This window comes from Podarcis tiliguerta, assembly GCF_965153285.1.
Source record: "Podarcis tiliguerta genome assembly, chromosome: 7".
NCBI lineage: Eukaryota > Metazoa > Chordata > Lepidosauria > Squamata > Lacertidae > Podarcis > Podarcis tiliguerta.
The window spans coordinates 14178974-14202661 of NC_139540.1; the positions used below are offsets into that span (position 1 = coordinate 14178974).

Consider the following 23688-nt stretch of genomic DNA (forward strand, 5'->3'; position numbering starts at 1 on the left):
ACCTGGAAGTAACCCATTCTGGTACTTCTGGATTGCCACGGGATGCAAGGCGAAAACACGCAACCTGAAGCGGATGTAACATGAGCTATGACTGTAGTTTAAGGCAGCTGTGCTGAGCTTCTCTGAAGGAATAACCCAAACATCATGAACCTTCTGCTGGTTTCTCTCAGACGGAAAAGCTTCCAGAACCCTCTTGAATGAAGTAGAATAGGAAAGATCGCTACACATCAAATCAATACTTTCTGCACTAAGAAATGCAAACTGACCGTCCCCACCATACATTTAAGCAGTCTTATACCACTTTAACAGTCATGGCATCCTCCAAAGAATCCTGAGAATTGTAGTTTATTAGGGGTGCTGGGAATTGTAGCTCTGCAAGGGGTTTCCTGACTCCTCTCAGCATCCTTAAACCCATGTTTGTTGCTGTGATGTGAGTGGAATAGCTCACAATGACAAGTTTTGGTGCACTTCCTAAAACTTAAAGACCATGGTGGGGAAAAGGGAAGCTGTGGTTGGACTCCATGTCCCATCAGCCCTGGCCAACATGGCCAATGGTCTGGGATGATGATGCCGGGGCCGGGCTCAGGGCGGCTAACACCAAATATAAAAGGGTAAAGGGACCCCTGACCATTAGGTCCAGTCGCGGACGACTCTGGGGTTGTGGCGCTCATCTCGCTTTATTGGCCGAGGGAGCTGGCGTACAGCTTCCAGGTCATGTGGCCAGCATGACTAAGCTGCTTCTGGCGAACCAGAGCAACGCACGGAAACGCCGTTTACTTTCCCGCCAGAGCGGTACCTATTTATCTACTTGCACTTTGATGTGCTTTCGAACTGCTAGGTTGACAGGAGCAGGGACCGAGCAACGGGAGCTCACCCCGTTGCAGGGATTCGAACCGCCAACCTTCTGATCGGCAAGTCCTAGGCTCTGTGGTTTAACCAACAGCGCCACCCTTAACACCAAATATAAATTACAATAAAACATAATAGAAAAGAAAAACAAACAGTTAATTAAAATACGGCTTAAAATACAGCTTAAAATGCAGCCTCATTTTAGTAGTAGCCCATAAATCGGGAAAATAAAGGGAAGAAACATCAGCTATTCACCCGAGCCAGCTATCCATGCTGGTCCTACATGGGCCAGCAAAAAAGCCAAGGGAAAAATTGTATACCAAATCCCATATAAGGGGTCAGAGTGAGTCTAAGCTGAAGGCCAGGCGGAACAGCTCCGTCTTGCAGGCCCTGTGGAAAGATGTCAAATCCTTCCTGTCTCTTGTGACAGAGCGTTCCACCAAGTCGGGGCCAGTGCTGAAAAGGCCCTGGCCCTAGTTGAAACCAATCTAACCTCCTTGAGGCTTGGGACCTCCAAACTGGTGGTGTTTATGGACCTTAAGGTCCTCCGCAGGGCATACCAGGAGAGGTGGTCCCATAGGTACGAGGGTCCAAGTTCCCCATATCTGATGCATGTGGCCCAACAGCCACTTGTACTACGTTGACGGCATGAGTGACTTGGCTGAGCTTGCGCCTCCAGCAGCAGCAGCAAAACTCCCCTTGCTGCAAGTAAGCTGTTTTATTGTTGCTAAGCTACCTACAGATATGCCATCAACATTGGTACCATCTCTATACAACCAGATTTTCTTCCTTTTCAGGGCACCGATCATCCGTGCACGGCTAACAACCCAGAGGGCTGTTTGACTTCTCTTTCACCCCAGGACTTCATCAACTTGTTCAGATTTTGAATCCCCAAGTAATTTCACTGTGTAAATATTTTGCTACTCTGATGGGACACTTTATACTGCCGAACAGGCTCGCTCAACCTGTATATTGTGTGTAAATATGACGGCTTTGGAGTTCCTGAGTCAAGAGGACAAGAGGATTTTAGGAGGCGAAGGGAGTCGTTATTCAGTGGCATTGAACTCTTTTTGAGAATATGGCCTTCCAACTGAACTGATAAATGTGTAAACACTGTAAATATATGATGCTTTGTAAGAATCTGAGTGCAAGCAACTGGGGAGAATCCTTATTCTGCTTAGGAAATTCAAATTTGTTTTGTTTGTGTTTTTTTTGCATCCGTTTGAAATGTCTCTGGTTTCAAAGCCTAGAGAAATTAAAACACCATGATTAGGCTAAAGCTGTTGAACTACTTCCCGCTCTGGGTTTTGTTTACAATAGAATTTATACCGAAGACATTTTTAGAATCAGTAGCTTACAAGGGCGTAGCCCTTTATCCTTTAAGATAAAATGAAAATTAATGTAAAATGTACACCCCACACACCATTTTCTACCTCTGAAAAGCTTTGCAGCCAACCCGATATGCAATGTGAAGTGTTTGTACTTTGTAGAGATTTAAAGTGGGGAAGTTTTTGGCAAAAGTAGACTTAACTCCTTTTTGTTACTGCTTAAGAGCCTGCTTGCTCTTTTGTTTGAAAAGCCTGTTTCTCTGAAATTTGGAAAGGCTCTAGCAGAACAGTGGGCCTGTTGTGATTGCTGGTAAAACAACAAACACGAAGAAGAATTAATGATGGAGATTCTAGTTGGTGTGTCACATCACATCAGCCCTGCGTATTTTCTAGAGGACTGCTGTTGCTGTTTCTCTCAATCTCTCTCCAATACACTGCCCAAATTCACATGTCACACTGAGCCCAAACTGGCTTAGCGTGAATGCTTGGGTGTGGGAGCAGAGATCGCAGCTGCATTGCTCCTCTGGAGTCGTTCAGCTGCTGTGCTGAACTAAACCATAGTTTGGATTAGCCTGTCTTCCACACCTAGTCTTATGGCTAAGCTCTGTCCAGACCAGGCATAGGCAAATTCGCCCTCCAGATGTTTTGGGACTACAACTCCCATCATCCCTAGCTAACAGGAGCAGTGGTCAGGGGTGATGGGACTTGTAGTCCCAAAACATCTGGAGCGCTGAGTTTGCCTGTGGTTAGTCCAGACTAACCACAAGCTGTACCCTAAGGTCTGCCCTGTGGTTTACAGCTTACGGGTTGTGTGGAAGATCTATACCACAAGCCCGGGTTCAAGCAACATGCGCAAGCAAGCCATGGCTTAGCTCTCAGCGCGATGGAGCAGCAGATTGACCAGAGAGGAACGAAGGAGCTGCAATGTTGCCTCCAGGACTGGTTGACTTTGCATATGTACAAATACATTGTGCTGTGAAAGTGGTGTAGCCAGCCTTGCTTTTTGCAAAGAGACGTCGCTTGTCTGTTCTCGGGCAAGCTCTGATGTGCAATACGTTCTGCTATGTAGGCTTTAAGCTCTGTGGAGCTTGAATGTGGAAGATCCACTCTTTGGCCGGTGCCTGTGAACCCACCTCCTCCTTCCCACACACACCCCCAGAACAATTTTGCAACTTCCACATCACCTGCTCTCAAACTGTAGATCTTGCTGGGGCTTTCTGTTTGCAAAGAGGCAGTGGTAGGAGCATCCATTCTCCTTCCTTGCAGAACCGGCCCAGTATTAAATTAATTGCAGGGGAAACACTAAAACTCCACCAAAGGTGGAGGACTCGCTTCTGTCCCCTAAATAAGTGTCAGTGTTGGATTCTGAGAAGTGTGTGGCCTAGAGAACTGTAGAAGAGCTATTACCTTTTGCTTGAATAAGACCACAGGCAGGTGTGTGCATTAATAATGTCTAAACCCCCATGAGGCACATGTATCTGTGCTTAGCCTATGTTGGTACCACACATGGTCTAATAAAGGGTACAGCTGCACTCAAACAAGCTACATTATCCAGAGAACCAACATGATGAAAGTTGCCCTGTGTCGTGTGAAAACGTTTCTCCTTTGGAGCTGCTGCTCCTATATACTGTATCGGGTTTGGTGCTGAAACACAGAAATTCAATGTAAAAGATTTCAAATAATCACGATCATTTTATTGGTATTATTCAAAGCAGTAAACCAAAACAAAGGTACAGTCTGACAGCAGGGTACGTGCATAAAATACCCTTTTTGGGGGGCTAAGATTTAATATAGAAGCACAGGTTTTCAACGACGCTAAGGGTTGTTTAGGGGCATTGCTGGAGCCAGGAAGTTGCGGAAATGAAGTGAGGTTGGAACAGGGAACTGAGAGCAGAGGCGTTGGTGGTGGTTGACGCGAGGAGTTGGTATAAGTTGTTATGGAACTGATACGTTTGCCATGTGGTTGGGTCTTTCAGGAAATGAATTTAGCAGCCTATATAGTTTAGGAGAGTAGATGATGGGTCTGAGTGTAAGCAGAAAGTGGCTTTTGGTGTTTAGACGATGCGTGAATGAAAGAGGGAGGAGATTCAGTGGTCCCTTAGGTTGAATGGGATGTTGTCCCACCAACATCCTGTCTTCCCTCTGCCAAGTCCAACTCCTTTCTTACTTGCATCCACTGGCTATCGGCTTCCTCCTCCATGGTCTCAGCACTGCCATGATAGAACTTGGTAGCTGGGAGGATGGGGGCAAACCAGGAATGAGTTGGCTGTGCCTGTCTTGGGCTCTGGCGCCACCTACTGTTGGCCTCCTTGCCTTCTGCCCTATCAGTACCAATGGGTGCCAGCGACCACTAAAGGGATTGCTTACATATGTGTGTTGATTCATTTTTATTATGAAGCCCATTAAAATAAAAATGGTAGGGTAACATTTCTGGACCTATCGAGCATTTCCTACATCCAAACTAGCCTCTGGGAAACAAATTCCCCTGGTTTATATTAGGATAGGACTTTTTATTTTATTTTTACGAAATGTGTGAGTTTTATACTAGAGAAGCACTTATTCCACCCGTTGTTTGGGGGAGTTTTGTACGCACCTTGTATATATTATTGTTTAGCTATTGGATGAATCAGAATCTCTTTCGTGTGTCGAAAAACATGCATGCAGGTGACCAAAAACCCTCAATGGCACCATTTTGGGAGCAGTTTGGTTGGCAAGTATGGACTCTTTGTCTGTATGACATAAAATCAGATGCTGGGGCACCTGTAGGATGGATACCTGTGGATATGTAGTACTGTACAACTTCAGACACCAAACTCCTCCTTGAGGGCATCCCAACAGTTAACTAACTTTGCCTCCTTACCAGATTTATCTGACCCTGGATGGCTTAAGCTGAAACAAACCAGGATCCTTCCAAGTGCAGTTAAGTCTCTCGTAAAACTGACGAGATGTTCCTGGACTTGAAACCATCCACTTGTTGTACGGGCGGGCGAAGGGGGAGATGTTGGCACAGATTTCTGTGCAACCTGTCGCAAGACTCATTTTAATGACCCTTCTTGCATCTTGCCATAAACCCGTCTATTTAATTGAAACCACTCCTCTCGCTAGCTGACTCGTTGGCGAAAACAATGAGTTGCTGTCAATGCGATGCCTTTATGACTTAAAGTCACGCTCCCCTTTTTTTTTACAGATGAGGTTAGCTCTTTCCCCCTCCACCCCTATTTTAGAAAAATTGTTAAGCATTCTGGAGTTCTGCCTGTGACATACGTGAGGCAAAATACTGACAAGGTCAGGGTTTTTTGAACCCTTTTTGAAAAATGTAACTGCAGTCATTAAGATGTTTTCCAACTGGAAGTGACAAAGAGCTCCTTTAGCTTTCAGATGCGGATGTGTCTGGAAAATGCCCCCTTCTCATTCCATCGTCAGAACCGAGTCTTATGTCTTTCGTACAGGTTTTATGTCCAACGAACATACAATTGCTGGATTTTCACCCCTTGAACAATCTCTATCTGTAGCGTCTTAACTCTGGCAATGTGTACTTGGAGGAGTACTGCTGCAAAATGTGATGTAGTGTAGGGAAAACCTCTTGAAGGCAATGGGCTTGATCCTGATGAACTAAAGGCCCGTTGATTTCAGGGTTAACAAACTTGGGTGCACAATCCTATGGTTCCTTGGAGTGTCCCAAGGGCCATACAATATGGCTGATTTCATATTCTGTGGGCAGAGAGGGAAATCTGCTCTCCATAGGGGGGCGGTTCCTCCCAGCCACCGTGGAAAGAACTGGTGCTATTGCGGGCATAGGCAAACTCAGCCCTCCCAATGTTTTGGGACTACAACTCCCATCATCCCTAGCTAATGGCACCAGTGGTCAAGGATGATGGGAGTTGTAGTCTCAGAACATCTGGAGGGCCGGGTTTGCCTATACCTGCGCTATTGCTTCCCCTTCCCCCAAATTGGAGCTCTGATGGTGAAGAGGACGAAAAGGCAGAGGTGAATTAGAGGAGGGGGGCCATGGGTCATTTTCCTGACATGACCTTGGGACGGTGATGAATGTTCACTGGCCCTTAACTGGCTTTTCTTCTTATTGGGATCAATGGGTAAGGTTTGTTCTCTTTGAGAGGATAAAACCATAGGTTTCCCTTCTGTAGAACATCCAGCAAATAGAATGACAATCTCAGTACACTTCCATAAATCGCTCCCAAAAGAATTCTCTCCCTGTTCCAGACATATTTTCCAGGCATTTCTGCCCCCACCCCCAATTAATTGCAGCCAGGAATTGGGGAGCAATTCGATCCAGTTAGCATTTAAAGGCAAATTTGCCCCATATCTTGAAGCAATACGTGAACCGGGGGAAAAAGCCATCTTTGGAAATTTGCACTTTTCTGAAATTTTGCAGCTCGATTCTCCAGTCAAGCGAGGTGTGCGAAAATACATTCTCTAAGAGGAAATTGATTTTCGGGGGTTGGGGTGTATGTATCTATTAGGAGAAATTAGCACGGAAATGCTGGTGAGTTTTCATGAGGTTTTTTTAAAAAAAGAATTGCAAAATGTTGTGGAAGGGCGGAGAACTGCATTTGAGGGTTTTTTAAAAAAAACAAAATAAAGAAAACTTGGGAGAACCAAAATGGATAGATTTCTCCATCCCTGACAGGATGGAGAACAACAACCTGAATATACAGCCATAAGACCCTTGTAGCATTACTACATCCAGGGGCCTCCATCCTCATGTTCAATGGATCTCTGAGTTTGGGTGTTTGGGATTAGTAGCATGTACCACATTGGGGAAAGCCCTCCGAACCCTTTACTCCAGAATGACCTTGTTGGTTACCATCAGATCTTCTCCAGAGTACTTTGGCTGGGATTTGTGGCTGTACACCAGAGATGAGGAACCTGTTGTCTTTCAGCATGTCTAGGATGATCCAAAATGTCCTGAAGGACCACTGGTTGTCCATCCCTGCGCTGCACCAACGATGCCACGACAAAGCATGTTGGCATCAGCGGAGTTCAGCTGCAGCCTCTGTAAAGCAGTGGTGGTAAAAGCTCTACGCCGTTGCCTTGTAGAAATGAGAATCGTTCCATTCATTCAGAATCATGCATTGTTTGGAAACACGGAAAAGGGAGAGGCATCTGTTTGGCCCTCCGGCTCCTTCTGCCCTTTTCCCTCTCACGTACTGTCTTGACAGAAAAAAGTTATATTTCACTCTACATCATGCCAATAGGCCAGCTCAAGAATGAATTGTTTTCTTTTTTTAAAAAAAAGAAAATCAAGTTTTTTTTAAGAACTCCATTGCCATTAATAATATATAGCTGCCTATATTTGTCTAAAAGTGGAAACTTTACTTGTTTAAAGGAGGTTTACTTTGATGTAGCTCGATAGGGTGGTTCAGAGGTTGAAAAGCATACCTGGTTGTGTAATTGAAACCCTTTTTGTGTATAATGGGGTGCTTGAAAATCTTTTCATATAAATGTCGCACATTCTTTTCTTGCATGTTCAGCCGTTTTTGATTTTTACAACTGTTTGGAACAAGCAGCGATGTAAAAAGATTTTTTGTAAACTTTTTTGACACTGAATTATAAATAAAATGTTCAGAAATTATAAATTTCCCCCCTGTCTTTGTTTGACTCAAACTTGCCCTTTTGCTTCACTCCCTTTTATCTCTCTCTGTTCTCCCCCCTGCCATGCTCACCCAGCTATGGGGACAACTTAAAGGTATTGTGTCTCTCCATTCTTCCGAATTTTATTTAAGTCATTCCTCCCCAATCACAATATCCATAGGAATCTGGTTGGCCACTGTGAGAACAGGATGCTGGACTAGATGGGCCTTGGACATGATCCGCCAAGGGTCTTCTCATGTTCTTACATAACAGTCCAAACATTTTACAGTTTTAAAGGTAAAGGTAAAGATACCCCTGCCCGTACGGGCCAGTCTTGACAGACTCTAGGGTTGTGCGCCCATCTCACTCAAAGAGACCGAGGGCCAGCGCTGTCCGAAGACACTTCCGGGTCATGTGGCCAGTGTGACATTGCTGCTCTGGCGAGCCAGAGCTGCACACGGAAACGCCATTTACCTTCCCGCTAGTAAGCGGTCCCTATTTATCTACTTGCACCCGAGAGTGCTTTCGAACTGCTAGGTTGGCAGGCGCTGGGACCGAGCGACGGGAGCGCACCCCGCCGCGGGGATTCGAACCGCCGACCTCTTGATCGGCAAGCCCTAGGCGCTGAGGCTTTAACCCACAGCGCCACCCGCGTCCCTTTTACAGTTTTAGATAAGATGAAAATCTCTTAATGTTGCTCTTCTGAATTTTTTTTTTTAAAAAACCCTTTTTGCTGTTAAGCTGCTTGCTTTCATGCTTATAAAGAAATGTTTGAAGAGCTAGATCTGTCCCCAAATGTGTGAAACACTAAAAACATGCATTATTATTATTATTTATTTATTTGGTTACAGTGGTACCTCGGGCTACAGACGCTTCAGGTTACAGATTCTGCTAACCCAGAAATAGTACCTCAGGTTAAGAACTTTGCTTCAGGATGAGAACAGAAATCGAGTGGTGGCAGCGGGAGGCCCCTTTAGCTGTAGTGGTACCTCAGGTTAAGAACAGTTTCAGGTTAAGAACGGACCTCCAGAACGAATTAAGTTCTTAACCTGAGGTACCACTGTATTTTTAAACATCTAACAATTCTCTCTGGGATTTCCTCCCTAAAATAACTTGTTTTCAATACAAGTTTTACCAGCTCTTTTATTCATGCAAGAGGGGAGGGATTTCTGTCAATTTCCCCATCCCTCAGCAGTCCGCAACTCCTATGAATTTGTGGGGGCTACAGAGTGAAAAGCAGAGATTGGAAGCCCTAATTCCTGTCCTGTTCACAGAAGAGAAATTAGGATAGAAGCTCTGTAGCTTCAAAGGTAACCTATCGGCATTTGCCAACTGCATTTCACATTCTGCAACCCTTAAGTCAGAGTTGGGGCTGTGTTATATGCGATATTTCTGCACTTGTACAAAACGCATATGCATTCTGTCAGATGTGAAGTGCACTCTTGGGAGTTAGAGTGTGTGTGTGTGTGTGTGTGTGTGTTTTTAATCGTTGTCCAAACCAATGCCTAAGATGCATTGCCCCACCCTGAAAAGTGTCAACTGAATCAAGACTTTTGGTGCAGATGTGATTTAATCCAGAGTAACTATATTGGACTATAAAGAAGGCTGATAGCCAAAGAATTGATGCTTTTGAATTATGGTGCTGGAGGAGATTCTTGAGAGTCCCATGGACTGCAAGAAGATCAAACCTATCCATTCTGAAGGAAATCAGCCCTGAGTGCTCACTGGAAGGACAGATCCTGAAGCTGAGGCTCCAATACTTTGGCCACCTCATGAGAAGAGAGGACTCCCTGGAAAAGACCCTGATGCTGGGAAAGATGGAGGGCACAAGGAGAAGGGGACGACAGAGGACGAGATGGTTGGACAGTGTTCTCGAGGCTACTAACATGAGGTTGACCAAGCTGCGGGAGGCAGTGGAAGACAGGAGTGCCTGGCATTATCTGGTCCCTGGGGTCACGCAGAGTCGGACACGACTAAACAACAGCAACTTTATTCCACAATTCTAATCGCTCTCCTGCTGAACTATCTCATTTTGCAACCTCAGTGTCAACGAGGCATGCTTTGCTGCACTCATTTCAGAATTTCAAGTCCCTTTTTTTTTTCAAATTAAATGTTTCTTTCCTCAAAATAGCTGGCTTGTGGGGTACCGAAGCACAACCTACCATTTTCCCGTCACCGCAAGCTTCATGCTTATACATCCGCTATTTTTAACACGGCGACGGGACTGAGGGTTAATGGTAGTTTGGAGATGCGTCTAGACACATGTGATGGAGTGGGGGAGATCGAGGGAAGTACAGGAAATACCCAGCATTGTAGAATGAGTGGAGATATAAACCTTCTCTTTCTGCTGAGTCCACAGCCGACTTGAGCAGCGTTTTGTTTTTGAGTTGTATTTGGAAGTTGCAGGAAATATCAAACACACACACCAAAGGAATGCAGTCTGCAACATGTTTACTTAAGAAAAGGCTCGCTAAAGGGAAGAGTAAGTGGGTTGCTGCTGCCAAAATAATGACATTTCTGCAATGCACAGAGGGATTTCACATACGAACACACATTTCTGTTTTCTACTGCTGCTCCCACATGCTAATTCCTGTACTCTAGTCCCCGTGGGAAAGCTCCACTTCACTTAATTTTATTCAGTTTTTGGTAACCGAAACGTCCAAACGCATAAAATGGTATTGTCACATGGGAGTTCCAGGCACGCACTAAGCAGATTCCAGTAAAACAATAAAAAAGGGAAGGTGATGGTTCATTGCTGGTATTATTGTTAATAAACAAATTGAATATTCTGTTTAATTTGCATACAATTTTCTTTGTAGATTGAACGTACACCACTCATTTATTTTTCTGCATGTAATAATTCATGGGTTTTATCCACTGCCATGACAGTGCTCAAATCATGTACGTGAGGAATGGACAGCTTTATGCTTAGAGTCCCAGTGGTGTCCAAACGTTTTTCAAAGAGGGCCGGATTTGATGAAGTGAAGGGCTGTGGGGGCCGAACAAAGTTGTTGAGCTTTTAGGATTGAAGTTGTTGAGGTTTTTTTAGGATTTTTCTCCCAGGAAATAAACTGCCACACGGGCCGGATCAAGCCCCCGAAACAGACTTTGGACATGCCTGGCTTAGACCTTTGTTCTTTCAATAGGAGACAAACTGCAAACAGTGACACCTAGTGACAGAACACAGTATTAGTCTTCCCATCGAGAAGCTACAGGAGACCTTCAAAAACAGCCACTTCCCAGAATTATCTATGGCAGGGAGTCTGGTTTTTTGTGTGTGTGTTTTTTGCTTGAGGGTTGCATTCACCCTAAACCAACCCTCTGGGGGCCACATGCCAATCAGTTGCCCCTGGAACCCTTTAAGCTGGAGCAGCACTGGATAGCTCAGTTGGTTAGTGCCTAGTGCGGATAATGCCAAGGTTGCAGGTTCGATCCCTGTATGGGACAGCTACATATTCCTGTACTGGACTAGATGATCCTTGAGGTCCTTTCCAACTCTAAAATTCTATGAATCCAACACTTCTAGTATTCAGAGGTGTACTGCAACACCGCTTAACCGGGGTGTCCGAACTTTTTAAAAAGAGGGCCAGATTTGATGAAGTGAACATGCATGAGGGCCGACCAAAGCTTTTTTTTTAAACAAGTTTACCCTAAAGTTGTTGACCTTTTGGGGGATTTAACCCAAAAGTTGTTGAGCGTTTTTTAAGATTGGAGTTGCTGAGCTTAAGTTGCTAAGCTATTTTTAAAATTTTACCCCAAAGTTGTTGAGCATTTTTTAGGATTTTACCCCAGGACATATACTGCCTTGGGGGCCGGATTAAATTGACCGGCAGCCCATCCAAGCCTCTGAAAATCTTAGAAACTGTGCTGCCCTTTGTCCAATGCTAAAAGCACACTCTGCTGGCTAAAGGTAGATCTGCACCCAGAGAAAATTCCAAGTTGCATTCAAAATGTTAATTGCATTCAATAATAATAAAACAATTATTACCTCTACAGATATCCAATTCATGGTGCAGCTCAATATGCAACACATTTTACGTATGTATGAAAATAAACAGCCTCTTTTCCAGCCTTGGGGTGTAAATGGTAATAAAAGAGCTCCCGGGTTCTGGTTAAGAACATTCAGATCTAAATGAGAATATCATTTGGCTATTGTCAATTTGTGCTGGCTTAGGTGAGATCATTTATCCCACTAAACAAGGCAGCCGGTGGGTGCACAGTTTGGAATTACTGGCATCATTTTTCTACCGATATCTTGACCCATTATTTTTTTGCAATTTGCTAAATTCTTTGCCACAAACATGAGTCTGACCAAACTGCGGGAGACAGTGGAAGACAGAAGTGCCTGGCGTGCTCTGGTCCATGGGGTCACGAAGAGTCGGACACTACTAAACAACTAAACAACAACGAATTCTTTGCCACAGCATTTGCCTTCATAGAAAGGAGCTTCGTAGCTCAGCTTACCACATACAGTGGTACCTCGGGTTACAGACACTTCAGGTTACAGACTCCACTAACCCAGAAATAGTACCTCGGGTTAAGAACTTTGCTTCAGGATGAGAACAGAAATCTTGCAGCAGCGGCAGCAGGAGGCTCCATTAGCTAAAGTGGTGCTTCAGGTTAAGAACAGTTTCAGGTTAAGAACAGACCTCCAGAACGAATTAAGTTCTTAACCCGAGGTACCACTGTACTTGCTTTGGAGATATTGCAACTGAGCCTCCCAACTTTAGGCAGAATCTGCTGATCTGGATGTTCTAAGCAGTGTGGTGTAGTGGTTAAGAGTGGTAGATTCGTAATCTGGTGAACTGGGTTCGCTTCCCCCCTCCTCCACATGCAGCTGCTGGGTGACCTTGGGCTAGTCACACTTCTCTGAAGTCTCTCAGCCCCACTCACCTCACAGAGTGTTTGTTGTGGGGGAGGAATGGAAAGGAGAATGTTAGCCACTTTGAAACTCCTTCGGGTAGTGATAAGGCGGGATATCAAATCCAAACTCCTCTTCTTCTTCTTTTATATTTCCCCCTTCGCACACACCTCTCATAGCATCCTTACCCATCTACCTATTTCCCACCGCTGAGTGGCTTCATTTATGTCCTGCAGGGGGCTCCTCTGCCAATAGAAGATAGAACAATCTAGAACATGAAGGATTTCACAAGAAAAATGGCATAACGTACCGGTAGAGTATGCAGAGGTTCCCGGAGTCAAACACTGGCATGTCTGAGAGCTCCTAGTCTGAAACCCTGGAGAGTTGTTGACAGTCAGGGTAGACAATGCTGAGATAAATGGACCAACGATCTAGTCTTCCTATGTTATTTTGGCTCCTCTCAATATATATAAATATACATTTAATTTAAATTTTTTTAAAAAAGGTTTTATTCCGTTCAGTACATTTTCTGTTATTTCCCCCCGCCGAAATGCAACCAGTACGATTAGTCCAACTTTAAACACCTGAATGCAATAAATAGGAATGGCGCTCTTCAAAAGGATTTCTTCGCCGTGAGTCAAAAATCAGTTCTGGCTGCCGAACCCTTGCACAAATTCAGGGAGAGACAGCACAGATCCCCATCCAACATCTGGATTCATACTGATGAAGTCATCCAGGTTCATCTTGAAGTCTTTTTTTCAAAAGAGAGAGAGAGAGAAATAAATTATTATTATTATTATTAGTGCCCTGCCCATCTGGATGGGTTTCCCCAGCCACTCTGGGTGGCTTCCAACAAAGATTAAAAATACATCAAAATGTCACACATTAAAAACTTCCAGGGCTGCCTTCAGATGGCTTCTAAATGTCAGGTAGTTGTTTATCTCTGACATCTGATGGGAGGGCGTTCCACAGGGCGGGTGCCACTACTGAGAAGGCCCTCTGCCTGGTTCCCTGTAGCTTTGTTTCTCTCAGGAGGGAACCGCCAGAAGGCCCTCAGCGCTGGACCTCAGTGTCCAGGCAGAACGATGGGGGTGGAGACGCTCCTTCAGGTATACTGGACTGAGGCCATTTAGGGCTTTAAAGGTCAACACCAATGATGTCAAGAGTACATTTGAGTGTCCCAGAAAGTTGACTGGGAGATGATACATAATGAAATGGGGGGAAAATGTTGAAAATAACTTTTGTTAAGAAACCTGAAGCCTTTTTATTAGTAATTACAGGTACCGATCTACCAAAGGAACAGAAAATACTTTTTTATGTCTGGAACAACAGCCACACAGGTGTTATGAGCTCAGAGTTGGAAAGAAGATAAAGTCCCTACCAGAGAAGAATGGCAAACTAAGCTGATGGACTATGCTGAGATGGCAAAGCTGACAGGAAAACTCGGGAACCAAGAGGATAAAAACTTAATAAAAGAATAGGAAAAACTTATAAGCTATCTAGGAGACCACTGGAAGCAGATGGAAACAAGAGCAGGATTTTGACTCACTTGTAGTATAAAATAATACAATAGACAATATGGTTTGATATAAAAATTGGAGTTATATATGAATATGCAGTTGCAGATTCTTAAAATGAGACTCCATGGGGGGGGGGGATGAGTCCCGAGATTCAGAGAATCTCCTTATACAGATATATCTTTACTAGTTTGTGTTTATTTGTACTTTGTATTTGTAAAACCAATAAAAATGATTTAAAAAATAAATAAATAGTATATTTGAGTGGTGGAGGTTCCTAAACAGACCCCTAAAACACCTCTAGGCAATTTGGCTGCCGGTAGGAAGGTTTCGGCATCTGACAAGAGCATCTGTCCACGCTCAAGACCCTTGTCTGCACACCTGGAGAGACACTGCCATTCATTGTAGAAAATGCTGAGCTAGGTATGACCAATGGTCTACAGGTAGACACGGACAGGTGCGCCGGCAGGCATCGGGTCTATGTTCTGGACAGGCTTAAACCAGCAAATCTGGAGGCAAAGAGGGTGGGCTGTTAAAAAGAAGGGAAGACTTAAGAGGGAAATTTCAGCAATAACTGACTCAAAAAAGGTTGTACATGTTGCAGCCATGGGAAAACTCAATCATCTCTACGTGCGGCAGGAAACCGAAGAGCTCTTGAAGATTTTGCAGGGGTATTTGATGGAACTTTATGGCATATCTTAATAATCACCCCCTATCTCAATATAAACCCCCCCTCAAAGTATGGCTCCATCTGAAAGCAGTTTTAAGTAGCATTGTCCGTTTGTTTTCTGGTCCATGGGGTCACGAAGAGCTGGACACAACTAAACAACAACAACAAACGGGACTGAGAGTGTCCTAACAGTGTCTAAGACTACGGTTCTCAGGATACTTTGGTGGGAGCCAGGACTGTTTAAACTGGTGTGATACTGCTTTGGATGTGTAATGCAGATGCGTCCATGCTGTCAAATATATGAAATGCTTTGAGCCTGCAAAGGGAATGTTAAGACAGCAGATGTAGCGGGTGTCTAAAACAACTTCTTACCTGCGGTCTCGATGCACGGGTATAACGGAGGCGGCTTTTGCCAGTTCCCGCTGGCATCTTTCATGTGGGATCGGTCAGAAGCAAACGTCTTCAGGTACACGTCGGCTCGAACCAATCGGACTTTTCTAAACAAGCCAAACACTTATGTGACGGGGATTGCATAGTCCGCAATGGAAACATCAGGGCTGACTCTGCTCCTAGTATTTTCAGCTACAGCTGGACCAAACATGGATCGTTAGGCATCAAACTCCTCAAATGTAGTTAACCGTGAACTGTTTTAAAAGGAAATCCACTTTAAACACGCACGTTTTGCAAATTACATTTTTGAAGTCTGGTTTAAATCGCAATGCAATGGGGCTTAACTTTCAGGTTAAGGGAGTGCACCCTAGGGCTGCAGAGACCTATATGAGAATTTAGCCCCACTGATCACAGTTGGGCGTCCGTCAGAGTAGACATCATAGAAGTGCACTGGTGCAAATGTTTTTGTAGGCAAAAGTCTGTTATATAATTGTGTAGTTCCTGAAGGAGCATCTCCACCCCCATTGTTCAGCCAGCTCCAAGGGCCTTCTGGAGGTTCCCTCCCTGTGAGAAGTGAAGTTACAGGGAACCAGGCAGAGGGCCTTCTCAGTAGTGGCGCCCACCCTGTGGAACGCCCTCCCATCAGATGTCAAGGAAATAAACAACTACCTGACTTTTAGAAGACATCTGAAGGCAGACCTGTTTAGGGAAGTTTTTAATGTTTGATGTTTTATCATGCTTTTAATATCGTGTTCGAAGCTGCCCACAGTGGCTGGGAAACCCCGCCAGATGGATGGGGTATAAATAATTTATTATTATTATTATTATTATTATTGACAAAACAGGAGCATCTAAATCTGTTGGTGCCATAGAATGCTTTATGGCAGGCATAGGCAAACTCCGGCTCTCCAGATCTTTGGGACTACAATTCCCATCATCCCTAGCTAACAGGACCAGTGGTCAGAAATGATGGGAATTGTAGTCCCAAACATCTGGAGGGCCGGAGTTTGCCTATGCCTGCTTTACGGTTATGGAAGGTATCCCATCCTCCCTTTGCCACCAAATTGATTACATCCACGATCTACAAAAATGATGAACAGAAATATAAAAAGAGGAAAAACAAAAACACTTTATGACAATTCCACTTACCTGTATAGCGTTTATGCAAACTATAGTTTGCTAAGGGTGCTGAGAGTTGTTAGGAGACCCCCTGTTCTCTTCACAGAGCGATAATTCCCAGAGTTTCCTGAGAAGAGGGACTGGCTGTTAAAAACCTGGGAACTGTAGGATCGGGAGGAGAACAGGGGGTGCCTAACAACCATGGGCACCCTTAACAAACTAGTTCCCAGGGTTCTTTGGGGGGAAGCCATTATGATTTAGAGTGGTATGATACTGCCTGAAATGCAAAGTGCATAAGTTCAGCAGAGGCCAACTAAACCTGTAATGTGCCATGCCAGTTCTGAGTAGGCCCAAATCTTGGTTGTTACTATAGTTGCACAGGCAATGTCTGCCCTCACCTTTGAAATTCTGGATGAATAACGCTGTCTGATTTAAAAGCCTTTTCAATATAGGTGTCGATGGGGCAAGGGAAAGGCAGCAAAGTATCGAGGTCGTAAATGAAATTCTGGTCTCCGCTGGCCACATGAAGCAAAACAACATGGTAGTCCTGTAAGTAGACAGTATTACAACCTCTTAACTGTAAGAATCTGTGACAAATGGCTGAGAGAAGTCTCCAGCTAGGAATAAAACAATTCAAAAACATATACAATCAAATTTTTTAAAAATATTTTTTTTAAAAAAACATTGCATTTTTCCCCCTCCAAGAAATCGAGTTGGTGTAGTACACACTTTGAACCCTGTGGTGTAACCACCGAGCCTCTTGGGTTTGCCGACTGGAAGGTCGGCGGTTCGAAGCCGCATGACGGGGTGAGCTTCTGCCAACCTAGCAGTTTGAAAGCATACCAGCACAAGTAGATAAATAGGTACCACTGTGGCAGGAAGGTAAACAGTGTTTCCATGCGCTCTGGCCCTCGTCATGGTCAGCAGTTTTTAGTCATGCTGGCCACATGACCCAGAAAGCTGGCTGTGGACAAACACCGGCTCCCTCGGCCTGAAAAGCGAGATGAGCACCGCAACCCCATAGTCACCTTTGACTGGACTTAACCGTCCAGGAGTCCTTTACCTGCACCTTACCTTACCTACTTCTCCCCCACTTCATTTTATCCTCACAACAACCCTGACAGGTAGGTTAGGATGAAAGGCAGTAGTCAGAAGGGACTCCAAGGGTCATCCATTCCAACCCCCTGCAATGCAGGAATCTCAGCTATTGAATACCACCCAGGGGTGTCAGAATATACATTTACCTGGAAATATCACCGGACGCAGTTGAACTCCAGCTCCCATCAGTCCCAGCTATGGCCAGGCATGATGGGAGTTGTAGTCTTAGCAACATCCGAAGGTCCACAAGTGTCCCACCTCTGGCTAAAGGCATAAATTAGGATTCATATCATACTACATTGGCTCGTGTGTTGGACATGGGTACACAAGACATATATTTAAATTCCTGGCAAGGCCATATTTCATTGACTGGCCTAGTGCATGTCACATATTTGAATGAGGCGCAGCCATCTTTAGACTGGGCGAATTGCATTAGAATTAAGTGCTATAGAACAGGCCTCTGGCCTAATACTGGGTAAAATCTAGGCATATCTACAGCTTTTTAACTGTGGGTTATGCAGGGAGGTTGAAATGGGGTCACAGAATTCTCTTTCTCTAGAGGGACACCTTTTTTTAACGCAATAGGTGCATTTAAAAAGGAAAGAAAAAGTAGCAGTAACAGTTGTTAGCAGAGGGACCAGGATAAAGCAGATGGAGTTCAGAGAGAGAGAGAAGAAACAGGTAATACTTTACCGAGGTAAACGGTACAAAAACAGCATATGAGAAGAAAAGAACAGAGACATTTGTCCTTCTTAGGTCAGGCTTACACAGGGGGGAAACTCCTTCAAAACTCCATTTCCAGCAACAGTGGAAGGGGCAATTGTAATATTAAACATAGAAGCTCTGAATTTCCTCACCCAAATCACAGGTTGACCACCCATGCCTGCTTGCTGCTCCCAAAGCGGCACCTGTGAATTACAGAGAACAGGTGACTGCATTTCAGTACGGTAAACCAACATAAAAGAGTTCAGATTGCCATTGAGTTAGCCTTTAAAAAAATATTATCTGATGCAGCTAAGGTTTTTTTTTTCATTGGAATACAGGATGAGACCCAAATATCCCCATGCCAAGTACCTGAAAAGCTCTTGAGGACCCATGGAAGATTTGCTCCTAACATGAACGTAGTTTAGCCATTTCAAGTTTAGCATTTTGCAGCGAACCTCAGACTCACCGCCTCCCCTCTCCACCTTCCGGGGTGGCCGTGATGAGCCGATCGAAAGCTAATAATCATCATCATAATTTATTTATACCCCGCCCATCCGGCTGGGTTTCCCCAACCACTCTGGTCGGCTTCCAACAGAACACTAAAATAAAGTAACCTATTAAACATTAAAAGCTTCCCTAAACAGGGCTGCCTTCAGATGTCTTCTAACATTTTCTGCTCCCACTTAGATTGAGCTCGTTTTAGCGTGTTGTCCAAAACCCTGAACTGCGGTTTGTACGTTCAAGCAAGCTGGTTTCATCATCCATGCTCTGAAACTGGCTGACCTGAACAAATCATAGTCAATATCAACTAAAACACTGACTTGGTTTGAACATAGGGCGCATAGGTGAACTATTGCTCCCACAAGATGGGAGCGATTGATACCAACTTGGGTGGCTTTAAAAAGAGAGCTGGACAAATTCATGAAGGATAAGGCTATCCATGACTACTAATCCTGATGGATGTATTCTGTTTTCATGGCATAAATGCTCCTGAATACCAGTTGCTGGGAAACCCACAGGTCTGGAGAATGCTATTCCGTTCGGATACTGTTTGCATCTGTCATAGGTGCTTTAGCTGTGATGCATTCCAGGGGGTTGGACTAGATGAAGATAATAATAATAATAATAATAATAATAATAATAAATTTAAAATAATTATACCCCGCCCTCCCCGGCCAGAGCCGGGCTCAGGGTGGCTAACACCAATAAAATTTCAGTAAAAACATAATGGGGGAGAGAGGAGAGAAAGAAGCAATTTAAAATACGGGTTAAAATGCAATTTAAAATGCAGCCTCATTTTAAAAGTCAAAACCATAAGGGGAGGGATGTTAGGATATTTCCGTTCCACCTTAAAAAGGGAGCAGGTTGTTGTGTCACAGTCTGCGTATTTCCTGTTCACAGGATGTTTCTGTTTTTTGTATATAGCTGTTGTTGTTTCTCTCTGTGCCTCCACACGCAGGCAGACAGTCATGTTTTTCCTTTGTTCTGACCAACGCTGAATAAAGTTGTAAATAATGCTCTCCTGGGTGCATCTTTCGTTGTGCGAACTCTGCTGAAAGGGCGTGCACGAGCCCTGGAATGTGGCAAGCTATTTCTGAGGCTCGTGTCGCTAATTGACTGATACTGTATCTACGGGAGATCGATGGATCGTCTGGAATCGACGTGGAGGCATGATGGCCTTTGTCTCCCTGGCAGTATCCCAACAACCAAGTCCAAGTCCAAACCAAAGGCCAGGCGGAACAGCTCTGTCTTACAGGCCCTGCGGAAAGATGTCAAGTCCCGCAGGGCCCTAATCTCTTGTGATAGAGCGTTCCACCAAGTCGGGGCCAGTACTGAAAAGGCCCTGGCCTTAGTTGAGACCAACCTAACCACCTTGTGACTTGGGACCTCCAAAATGCTGTCATTTGTGGACCTTAAGGTCCTCTGCGGGGCACACCAGGAGAGGCGGTCTCATAGGTACGTGGGTCCTAGGCCGCATAGGGATTGGGGTCCCATCCAAGTCTACAATTCTATGATTCTATCCGGTTGGCCACTAAGAAAACAGGAGGCAGGAGTAATGGTCATGGGCCTGATCTTCATTGTCTTTCAAACCCTATTTCCATTCGGCCTGTCTACTCAGAAGAAAGTCCCCTTGATTTCAGGTACGCTTACCCCCAAGAGAAGTAGGTATAGGATTGCAACCTAAAACAACTACCAGGATCCTATTCTGCATGCAATAGCAAATAAGCCACTTAAGCTATCACATATATTCCATAGAACCCAGCTTCTGATGCTGCCGTGGCAAATGTCATTTCGCATTTCAGAAGCAGTTCAAAATGCCACAACTCACCATCCTCCTGTCATTGGAAATGAAAACCGCATAAAATTCTTCTAAAGCGTATAGATTCTGGTTTCGGATGTATTCACAAAGCTTCCACACATTTTCCTCACTGTAACAGAGAAACACAGAAACACAACCTACTACATTTCCATTCCACGTTCTCCCCAGTAATAAAATTTGAATATTGCATGCATTCACGGACTTTATGTTGTTTTTTAAATAGGGAACCTTTCCCAGCCTGAGAGACCCACACTCGCTTCCGGACAACATTCTGAGGTCCACTTGCTAGTCGGGTGTTTGGGTTCAGAGGGGAAAGTGCATGCGACAACAGCTGCGAGAGTTTCAATAGCACAAGGATGGAAGACTGAAGAAACCCCAACTAAAGAATCATGGCAAGAAAAATTGATGGACTATACAGAACTGGCAAAACTGACATCTAAGCTACGGGACAAGCATAACTGTGACTTTAAAGATGAATGGGAACCCTTTACAAAGTATTTGAAGACGCAACAAAGCGAACTGGACTCCTTGGCTGGCTTTGAATAAACATTCACAAACTTTTTATTGATAATAATCAGCTAAATAGTTTGAGGATCTATACAACTGTTTAACATGCAGAAAACAGCATTTTTACAGAAAGACTGGAACTGAGGGAAGTCGAGGGGTGGGGGTGGGTGGGTTCTGTGGGGGGAGGGAGGAGGAGGGAGGAAAAATGGGGGGGGGGGAAATAAGGATGATATATTTCTGGATAATATGTTTTGTTTTAATTTTGAATAAAAAGTTATTAAAAAAAAAAAACAGAGGCAAAAGTGGCCTAAGCAATGAATGTAAGATTTTCTTTTATACAGTAGGCTAGTTTCCACATATAAACCCCCACCTCTATCCTCCATTCAGACAAGCAGGATGCACTATCAGGGTTCAAAGAAACATTCTGACCAGGCCAAAACATCTGGTATGAGAAGCATGGGCAGTGAGGGAGAGTTTCAGGGATCAGATTGAGGATAGCAATTGTCCCCTCAGGGCAATCGAAAGCCACAATTGCACCAGGGTTCTTGGGATTCCCCACCCATTCTTTACAGGGTTTATTCCTCATTCCACTTTCATGTCCCACTCTGAAAAGCTTGATCCAATCACTTTTAAAAGCATGTGTTTAATGTAATCAGCAGATTTTTTTCTGGAGCCCTTCTTATTTCTCCCAGAATCTATGCCCACTCCAAACACACACCTTTGATCCCAGGTATGCTGATGGACACCTGCTTCTTGGGAGAAAAGCAGTGACAAACCTAGATAGCATCTTAAAAAGCAGAGACATCACTTTGCCAACAAAGGTCCGTATGGTAAAAGCTATGGTTTTCCCAGTAGTGATGTATGGAGGTGAGAGCTGGACCATAAAGAAGGCTGATCGCCGAAGAATTGATGCTTTTGAATCATGGTGCTGGAGGAGACTCTTGAGAGTCCCATGGACTGCAAGAAGATCAAACCTCTCCATTCTGAAGGAAATCAGCCCTGAGTGCTCACTGGAAGGACAGATCCTGAAGCTGAGGCTCCAATACTTTGGCCACCTCATGAGAAGAGAAGACTCCCTGGAAAAGACCCTGATGTTGGGGAAGATGGAGGGCACAAGGAGAAGGGGACGACAGAGGACGAGATGGTTGGATAGTGTTCTCGAAGCTACCAGCATGAGTCTGACCAAACTGCGGGAGGCAGTGGAATACAAGAGTGCCTAGTGTGCTCTGGTCCATGGGGTCATGAAGAGTCGGACATGGCTAAACAACAACAACAATGCTGATGGAAGTTCATAACTTCCCAATGAAATGTGGGGTGTTTGTGTGCAGTAATCAGGTAACCTCAAGGAAAGTGAACCTACGTCAGCAAGGCAGGTCATCTGGCGAGGTCATTTCGGTGCTATTAATGCAGCAGTTTGACTTCACCCCCAGAGGCGCGCTCCTTTGTCTCTCAAGACAGACAGATGCCAGCATCAATCAACTACAATTTCCACAACCTCCGGCCACTAGCTGTCTCAACTTCCTGCAGTGGCCTTAAGGGGAAGATTTCTGCGGAAGCAATTCTCCAGGAATCAACTTCGGAGGGGCTTCTAATCTTTTGGAGAGCTCCCGATATTCTGGAAAAGGTTGCAGCAGCCGCTGCGATCCTCTCCAGAGCTGCGATGCTCTAGAATTAAGTGGTCCTTATGTCCTATTCTATTAGGAGCATTGCAGCAATCGCCTCCTCTCCTCCCGTGTTGCATGGTTTCTTACCAGTAGCAGCCGGTGTAGACGCAACCGGGCCGAGCAGGCACCGCGGGCTCATAGCCAGCCGGCGCTGCAGCTGCCGCATCTGCAAGACCCGGCTCTGGCTGATCCATTCGGAGCCTCACTCAGCTAGCAAGGGGGAAGGTTGTGCGGGGCTCATTTCCCGGAGAAAGGCTTGGTGCATTTCGCCGCCGCCGCTGCAGCTGCTTAGACAGACCCGGGAAGCAGCGCGCGGCTTGTGCTGCAAGCAAGTCCTTCCCCGGGAAACGCGGCAGCGTTGCAAAGATTGGAAATCCCAGAGAAGCGAAGCTGTGCACGCAAGGGGGAAGCCTCAGCAAAAGCTGGTGGAAAGTTTCAGCAAAACCACCTTGGCCTTGCTAACCCCGAGCCTTGATTTGCATGCATGCTGTTGCTCGGGGGCCCGCCCCAAATAAGTTCGTCACCAAAACTACCGTAATCTGTATGAAACTGCCTCTCAAAGATACAGTACTGCGCCCTAGGCTGCTGCCTAGCCAGTCTAGTGAGAACACTAGCTCCGGATCTGCACAATTGCACAAAGCAAGTCTCGCTTCCGATGCAATGTTTTCCCCCAAAAATGTATTTATTTATTTATTTATTCATTCATTCATTCCCCGGCCAGAGCCGGGCTCAGGGCGGCTAACACCAATAAAATGTCAGTAAAAACATAATGGGAGGGGGGGTATAATTTAAAATACAGGTTAAAATGCAATTTAAAATGCAGTCTCATTTTAAAAGTCAAAACCACAAGGGGACAGAAGCATAAGGGTCAGACTGAGTCCAAAGCAAAGGCCAGGCGGAATAGGTCTGTCTTGCACGCCCTGCGGAAAGAAGTCAAGTCCCACAGGGCTATAGTCTTTTGTGACAGAGCATTCCTCCAAGTTGGGGCCAGTACTGAAAAGGCCCCGGCCCTAGTTGAGACCAACCTAACCACCCTGGGACTTGGGACCTCCAAAACGTTGTCATTTG

The 23688-nt window shown here is 44.9% G+C and overlaps 2 protein-coding genes across 6 annotated transcripts in view; one reads left to right on the forward strand and one right to left on the reverse strand.

Annotated features, from left to right (window-relative positions):
- The window catches only part of FBXO32 (F-box protein 32), a 39680-nt gene extending 31906 nt beyond the window's left edge, over nucleotides 1–7774 (forward strand). For 2 of the 4 annotated variants that reach the window (XR_014513757.1, XM_083450658.1), the window contains exon 9: nucleotides 1647–7774. Coding sequence is in view for 1 of the 4 variants with exons in the window: in XM_083450658.1 (XP_083306784.1) it covers nucleotides 1647–1736 (90 nt within the window). In the remaining 3 variants the exon portion in view is untranslated. The remainder of the gene's footprint in view (nucleotides 1–1646) is intronic. The other 2 variants (XR_014513755.1, XR_014513756.1) reach the window with 2 other exon arrangements.
- A 5387-nt stretch (nucleotides 7775–13161) lies between these two features.
- Nucleotides 13162–23149, reverse strand: NTAQ1 (N-terminal glutamine amidase 1). Of its 2 annotated transcripts, XM_083450751.1 has the most exons (6): nucleotides 22708–23142; nucleotides 20459–20558; nucleotides 18282–18332; nucleotides 16725–16873; nucleotides 15190–15314; nucleotides 13162–13381 (listed from the first exon to the last, which is right to left on the reverse strand). In XM_083450751.1, exons 1-6 carry the CDS (start codon nucleotides 22812–22814, stop codon nucleotides 13275–13277), a joined length of 639 nt encoding a protein of 212 aa, XP_083306877.1. In that variant the 5' UTR covers nucleotides 22815–23142; the 3' UTR covers nucleotides 13162–13274. The 2 variants fall into 2 exon arrangements, with proteins under 2 accessions (XP_083306877.1, XP_083306878.1); XM_083450752.1 differs by lacking the exon at nucleotides 18282–18332 and having other exon boundaries at nucleotides 22708–23149.
- Nucleotides 23150–23688: the final 539 nt, after the last annotated feature.